The sequence below is a fragment of the Ascaphus truei genome, chromosome 7, assembly GCF_040206685.1.
Source record: "Ascaphus truei isolate aAscTru1 chromosome 7, aAscTru1.hap1, whole genome shotgun sequence".
Lineage (NCBI taxonomy): Eukaryota > Metazoa > Chordata > Amphibia > Anura > Ascaphidae > Ascaphus > Ascaphus truei.
In genome coordinates, this window is record NC_134489.1 from 51309695 (window position 1) to 51317828 (window position 8134).

The 8134-nt window shown below is 39.9% G+C and overlaps 1 protein-coding gene across 1 annotated transcript in view; it reads left to right on the forward strand.

Moving 5' to 3' along the window:
- STAT1 (signal transducer and activator of transcription 1) overlaps positions 1-6682 on the forward strand; it is a 49931-nt gene extending 43249 nt beyond the window's left edge. Inside the window, exon 24 of the mRNA XM_075608355.1 lies at positions 1673-6682. Within this exon, the coding sequence (XP_075464470.1) occupies positions 1673-1693 (21 nt within the window). The 3' untranslated portion in view covers positions 1694-6682. The remainder of the gene's footprint in view (positions 1-1672) is intronic.
- Positions 6683-8134: the final 1452 nt, after the last annotated feature.

Consider the following 8134-nt stretch of genomic DNA (forward strand, 5'->3'; position numbering starts at 1 on the left):
GCGTGGAGATTGGACCAACCGCATAGCTAGTCCCAATAGGATTTGAATTGGAGGTGGGGAGGCCTTTCAGGGATTTTTTACATGTATAAAGCTGGGGGAGAGTCTGGTGGTAGGGAATTCCAGAGAGAGGGTGCATCCCTGGAGTAGTCTTGAATGCTGGAGTGGGAGGACGTAATAAGCCAGATGTCATGGGCAGAATGTAAGGGCGTTTAAGGATATATTTGGGGATGAGGGTGGAGACGTAAAGGGTGGGGGGGGGCAGCATTGTTGAGCGCTCTGTAAGTGTGATCTAGGGTTTTACATTTGATTCTAGAGGAAATGAGAAGCCAGTCTAGGGATTTGCGTAGTTGTGCAGCAGAAGTGAAGCGGAGAGTAAGGTAGATGAGTCTGGCCACAGCATTTTGGTTGAATTGAATTTTGGATAGGTAGATAAGGGGAGTGCTAAGTATGAGAATGTTGCAGTAGTCAAGGCGGGACAAGATGAGTGAGTGAATTAGGATTTTAGTTGCATCATGAGTGAGAAAAGGGCATATCCTGGTAATACAGCAGGACTTGATGGGGGATTGAATGTGAGGCATAAAGGAGCGATGATCCCTTGACAGCGGACTTGGGGTTATTGATGAGATTGTGGTATTAATGACAGAGGGAGAGTTTTAGCGTAGGGGTGGCAGTGGAACGGGCGAAGCGTTTTAGTTGTGTTTTGGACATGTTACGCTTCAGGTAATGGTGGGACATCCAAGCTGAGATTGCAAAGAGCCAGTTGGTGACAAGGGACTAGAGAGGGGGAGAGGTAGATTTGGGTGTTATTGGCATAGAGCGGATACTAATAGCCAAAAGATTGTATTCGTTCACCATGAGAAGAGGTGTAGAGTGAGAAGAGCAGAGGGCCTAGGACAGTCTTGTGGGGCCCTAACAGAGAGAAAGAGTGAAGAGGAGACACCAGAGAAGGAAACACTGAAGGAATGATTGGATAGGTAGGATGTGAACCAGGAGATGGCTGTGTCATGGAGGCCAATGGAGTGGAGAAAACAGGAGAAGTGTGATCAACAATGTTAAGGCAGTAGTGAGATCCAGGAAAATTAGTAAGAAGTGACCCTTTTTTGTTTATGCTGTCTCAGTGCAGTGTAGATAATGGAAACCAGATTGCAAAGTGTCTAGAAGGGAGTTAGTTGGAGGAGAGAAAGGGAGTCAATCAGTTGTTTACAAGTTGCTCGAGTAGCTTGGAGGCAAAGGGCAGAAGAGAGGCAGGCTGGGTCAAGAGAGGGTTTCTTTAGAATGGGCGGGATGAGTGGCACAGTCCCATCATCTTTTAAACATGCAGAGGTGAAAGTGAGGTTAAAAAGGTGAGTTATGTCTTAATGTGCGGAAGTGGAATTATGTGAGGAGATAGGATCAAGTGGGCAAGTTGTAGGCTGAGATGAGCATGGAGACATCATCCTTCGTCACATGGGAAAATGAGCTGAGGGTGGATTTAGGTATGTGAGTGGTGGTAGGTGGTGCATGTGGAGCTTGACATAAAGAAATGTCATGTCTGGTTTACTTAACCTTGTCTGGAAAGTAGGTTACACGTTCTTACAATGTTTTCCAGCAGGAAAAATGAACTGAGGTATATTAAACACATTTTTAAGTATGCTAAAGAAAGAATAACTTGTATTTTTTTTTCTCCCAACAGATGTGTTCCTACAACAGTTAAATAACAGTCCCTGAATTTGTGCATCATATTCAAGTTCTTATGGATAACCTCAAAGTACTGGTGTAACAGCTCAGCACACCAAGCTGTTTTATGGAGTAGTTGTGTGAGTTTTCAATTTCCAGAGAGAAAATATTTACCACACTCTTATTAGTCAAGGGTGGGCATGTTTTTTTTCCAAACGCTGGTGAATGTTATCTTATTTGTAACCTGCATTACAGAACAAAAGTCTTTCAGGGCCCTTTACTGAACGTTTTGAAGCTATTCACTGCCACAGTGATTAGAGCTCTCTCTGTCGCAGTGCTGGTGGCCTTTGCGAAATATTGTCAACACATTTGCCATTGGTTTGTGTAGGCCTTGTGTAATAGATTGCTATTGTTTTAGTGTAAACTGTCAACACAGTGATTTTGTGTAGTCATTGGTTTAACTTGGACTTTGTCAACACCTTACTATTGGTTTGGAGTTCACACTGCTCACACATTGTCACTAGTTTGAGCATAAACCCGGCCAACAGAGTGAAGAGATAAATTAGGCCTACAAGTAATTAATTACTACTGTATTTTTTCCTTGTAAAAATCTACTAAATTGTCACCAGCACATTAATGGTATTCATGTGTCAAACACTTTAAAACACATATATATATATATATATATATATATATATATATAATGACTTCCGGTGTTACATCATTTTGCACATGTCGACATTTATTCCAATGGTGCTGCCTAACATTATGCTAGCTGCGATGCTCAGCGTTGCGTTAAGGGGTTTATTAACATTGACTGTATCTGTAATCACTTCCTGTTTATAGTGGGACTGAAGAGAGGCTGAATGATTGTTGGCAGCAGTGTTTTTGCAACTAGTCACAAGCATTTAAAAATCATTCCCACATCATCATTTAAAGCTTTGAAGACTGAGCAACAGCAGCATACTCCTGCTCAGCTACTTAACAACTACGATCCTCATCGAGGAGCATTGAGGTTATTTACTAAAGTCTCCCGGCTGCAAAACTGGGTCAAAAAAAGTGCAGTTATCAAAGGAAAAACTCCAATTGATTCAACGGGATTCCGTTTCCCTAATATAAATATAGTTCTGGGGGTTTTTTTGCACTGGATTTGCAGTTGGTAAATATGGTTGGTTATTTACTAAATTCTCCCAAGAGGTGCTAAGCATTAAGGCACCTTATAGTCTATTCATTTTTAGGTACAAAGCTATTAATGGCAGGTTGGGGTATTTACTTCTAGTGCTACGTACTTGACCAATTGTCACAAAAACGGGTAGGTGACCTGATGGTTTTTAAGTGCATAGTTGATGGTGAATTATAATCTCTTGATTAATCATAAACAGGATAGAAATACTTACATATCATGCAACTGTACAGAAATTATGTGTTTAGATCAGAAGCACACATTTTCCATAATTTTGAATAGTTTGTGCAGTTGTCACAACTCCCATTAAAACTCTCAAGACTGCTCAAAAGCAGTATGTACCATAATAACTCCTATGTAAGTTGAGGTTTTTTATTTCCATTGTAGTATATGGATGATGGACACTGAGATAAGGCGCCTTTAGAATGTACCCATATCCTGGTATCAACAGAGGTCATTCATCAAACTGTTAGTGCTGACTGAGGCACTACTGCACTGAAACTCCCATCAATGAGCGTTTCCATGTGATCGTGCCTCGATCGGTACTATCACAGTTTAATGAATAACCCCCCCAATGTGTGTTACAAACTCGTATCCTGTGTATATGACTTCTAAAGCTTAATAATATGCATACAAAAACACAGCACCTGGTCACTTCCTAATCCTAAAACCTGCAACAAAGAATTTCAATAAATAAATCATCTGTTGAGGTTTCCTATTGGCCCGCATGGAGCAGGGGATTGAAATACCAGAAAGTACCGGCGCTGCTTTTAACGGTATTCCGGGAACCAGGGTATCCTCTGAGCTGAAAATACTGCTGCTTAGCTCTGCATCCCCCTGCATCCCATCCTGGTAAAAAGGAGGGGAGTTGCGAGGGAGTGCAGCATGAACTTATTCTATTCATTAAATGCTGGATCGGTTCTTATAAATGCTTCTGACTTTGAAGCAGCATTTATAGTTGGGAGGTGTTGGTACTGTATTTTTGCAGTTTTATACATTCTCATGACATGAATTATTATAGCTATTCTAAGCCCATGTACTTTGGGTATCAGCCTGTTTTTTTATTTATTCTTGATGTCACCATGGTGTGTGTGAAGTTAGTTAAGTTATGGTGGGTAAATAAAGTGACAAAACCCCTCCACAGTAAAGCATATAGCAAATGGAAATATTACTGTATGTTCATTTGCATGTCTTAGACAGGTCTGCAACCCTGCTTTTCACCATTGTGCTGGGTGATAATGGTGAAAGGCAGGGTGGCAGACCCGTCTAAGACATGCAAATGAGCATACTGTACAGTAATATTTCCAATATATATATATATATATATATATATATATATATATATATATATATATATATATATATATATATACACACATACAGTGTGTGTATATAATTAGTTAATCCTATTACTATCTATGTAAACCACCTGTATAAGTGGTTCAAATGTAGCTGGCGTGTGTGTGTTTTATGGTTATAAAATGCCATATTCAGCGTTGCATACCACGCTAGATTATTATTATACCGTGCGTTAAATCTCATTTGCGGAAAATGCTACAGTATGTTTACCAAATTTTAAATAACAGAAAGTTTTTTCTTTTTTTATAGTTCTAAATATGTGAGGGTTCAACAGTGCTAGGGTACATAATCCCATGTAACAATATTAGTTTAATTTTTTACTTTGTGTTTAAAATAAGATTAGGACCACTTTGCATATAGGTACCGTGAAGCGATAGACCATACACTAGGAAAATGCTATATTTTATACAGAGTTGTAGGGATGAGCGATTAAACCAAATAGGACAAAGATTCATAACACAGAATGAAACACTGGCAAAACTTAATTTGAAATGCCAATTTTGTCATCAAATTGTCCAAGTATTCTCATGTCGCACATTATTGCGACATGAAAAGAAATATGTTTGATACATATATCAAACCGCAAAACACTTCCATGTAACAATGACAGTTTCATTTGCAATAAACTCTCTGTGAAAGTTGAAAAACAAAAACCACACTCAACTCCATATATCACATGAGAATAAGAATAGTTATGCTCACATCGTGGAAACCCCCAATCAGAAACCTATTGCACAGTGAATAATTATCACTGCTATCTGGTGTCCAAAATAAAACTACAGGTGGTTGGTGGACAGTGTTTGTTACCAAGGTTACTAATTTTCATTTGAAATATTTAATTTCTGTGAAAGTGTTCGTCAATTGTCTGAAAATTTGGGAGAAGTTGCAGAATAATACATTATACTGTTTATTTAATTTTTTAACGCTTCACAACAACAAAACATGTATCCCAAGATGGGGCTGCCTTGATTTGATTGAAACATCTGGCAGATAAAAATTAAGATGACAGAAAGGTGCCCTCAATGTAATCAGAATCACTCAAGGTGTTTGTACGTGTGTTCTCTCTCCACAGGCCAAATAAAAAATAAAAAAGACTAAAAAAAACACACACACACACTCAGTGGCCACAAAGTCTAGTGGCTATCTTCCCTTTGTTCACTCATTTGCTCATTGCACTTTGCTCATCCAATAATTACTGGTGTGATTGTGTTTTTTTTTTTTTTATTATTGTAAATTTTTTTCCAGTGAAATGTTTGTATTGTTTTTGTTGGACCGAAAATGGCTTTAACTCGGTGTATTGATCTCAGTATCCGGAACATTGTTATTTGCGTCCAACTTCCGGTGCTGCCCTTCATATGTATGCAGCGATTGTTCTTTTTCCCTCACAGGAAGTGAAGTTAAAAGTTGGCGGATAATAGAAATGTAAAGAAAACTTTTTTTTTTTAAACATTAAATCATTGGATTACTGTTAGTCAAAGAATAATACACGTTATAGACATTGCCTTCAGTGTTTAGTGTCTATTACTGCTACTTTAATGCTTGTGCTATGTTTGGGTTTAAAAGGTTTCAAGATTTTAAAGTAAAAAAACTATTGTCTTTTGTTTTTAGATGGTTTTTCTGGGGAAAAAAAGTATAAGCATTTTGGTATTATGATTTATGTCACAATAAACTTAAGTTCTACAACGGTTTCCTTTATTTAATACGTAGGTTGTAACTTTGTATTCCGAAGGATGCATTTGTTGTGTAAATGCCATATTACTGTTTAGGCATATTTTAAACTGTCAAATTTGCTAAAATCATATTGAGTATATACAGTATGTGTATCTTAATTTATATAGCGCTGTCCTGGAACCTCTCTGCATGTTTGGTTTCCCTGTTCTGAGGCAGTCATCACTCCTCAATGTAAATTGCAACATTGTTGCGTTGCCTTGGCAACCCCCCTCTGCTTAAATCTGAGATGGTTTGGCTAACCTCCCCTGCTAGTTGTTATACCCCATGTCTAGTTCCTGCTTGGACAGGAAAGCATGCTAGTGTAACAGGGTACATGTCATTCTGCCTTTCTTTCCCTGCCCTGTTATGTAAGTCCTGCAGGCTATAAGGGGTTAATCTTGTGGGCTTGTCACCCCACCCATGCTTCTCTATGATGGATAGCAGTAAGGTGGTGACTCATGGCCTGTGTAAGCCTATCAGGGATAGGTATAGACCATGAGCCCGCCCCTTCTATCCTAACTAGAGAAAGTTCAAATTTAGTGGGAGTCCTGTTCCTGCTCTGGAGTAGAGAGGAAGCAGAGAGCTGTGAGTCTCTTCCATAGCGGGATGAGCGTGCTCACCCTCAGCCTTGTGGCTGAGGGAACATCTGACCAAGGAAGATGACCCTATACTATCAGGGTCAAGCACCATCCAGAGGTGGGAACTCTCTGAACCCTTGCACTGTTGTAATATCATCATGTAGTGACTTCTGAATAAAGCCCCTTGTTAATTATACACCAGCCTGGATTGAGTCAGTGCATGTGGTGTATGGAAGATGTGCTTCAGAGACAACTGTCTCTGGTACTGCCAGAGCCCCCCCTGAAGCTGGAGACGCGGAACACCAAAGGAAAGAACTACAGATGACATCGAAAGCCTGTCCTGATCTCCATTACATCGCAGATCCACTCAGCTCTCCTGGAACCAACAGGTATGCATCAGCACCACACGGTAGCAATAGAGTAAATCTCCCAGATGGTGGGGGAAACAGTGCTACACTTTCTTTTACAACCAGCAGTAATAGTGAGTAGACGTACCTTTCACTGTTCCCCAGAAAAGTATTTCTTTTCACCTTCCCCCCACAAATGTTACCTGCCAGTTATTTTATACCTTCTGTATACCCCATCCAATAAGTTACAGAAAATAGAAGGACTCTGTGAGCATTTAAAGGAGAGGAGTTTAGATACCTGATCCTACCCACTTTCCACAGTGCGCTTGGGCCAGAATAAGCACCATCCATTATAACACATCATGGGAACAAATGCTTTGAGAAATAAAAGTAACACTAGGACAAGCAGTCTGTGCCAGGAAGAGCTTACAATCTAAGTGATAAGTAGGGAGAATTTACAGAGAAACTAGGTGGCTGTTCTGGTAAGTCCATCTGCAAGGGGCAAAGGTAAATGCACATTTGATGTATAGTAACAACAACACAGCTACCTATATGCTTCATTAAAGAGCTGTGTTGTGAGATAAAAGTGGAGAGGATGCTAGTCGGATATTGAAGAAGGGATTCCAGGGGTGTGGGGCAGTGAGTGAGAGGTTCTAGGCGGAGAAAGTTTAGGATACAAAAGGGGTACACTGAAGACATCTTTAAGTAGAACGCAGGAGTCTGACAGGTGTATAGCCTTAAAAGAGAGGAGGAGAATTTTGTAAGTTTTATACAGGATTTAATAGGAAGCCAGAAGAGGGATTTCAGCAGGAGAGATGCTCACAGATTTAGGAGTTAAGTGATTCTAGCAGCAGCCTTTAGGATAGATTGTAGGGGAGACGGGTGAGAGGCAAGAAGGTCGGACAGTACAAGGTTACAATAGTTGAGACAGGAGAGACTGAGGGCATATGTTGGTTTTAGCAGTAGAGCGACAGAGGAAAGGGTGTATCTTTGCAATGTTATGGAGGAGAAACGGTTTAGCTACATTGTGAATGTGAGAGGAAATGGTGAGGGAGGAGTTAAATGTGACCTCTATAGATGAAGTCCTGAGTTCGGTTACATGGTTATATACTGTATACTGTAGTTATATAGTAGATGATGTTGAAAAAAGACTTGTCCATCAAGTTCAACCTATGCTAAATTTAGACGACAGACACTATATCCGCACTTAGAGTATATTGATCCAGAGGAAGGCAGGCAGAGGAAGGCAAACAAAAACCCCAGTGACATATCATCCATTGATATCTCATAAGGGGGAACAT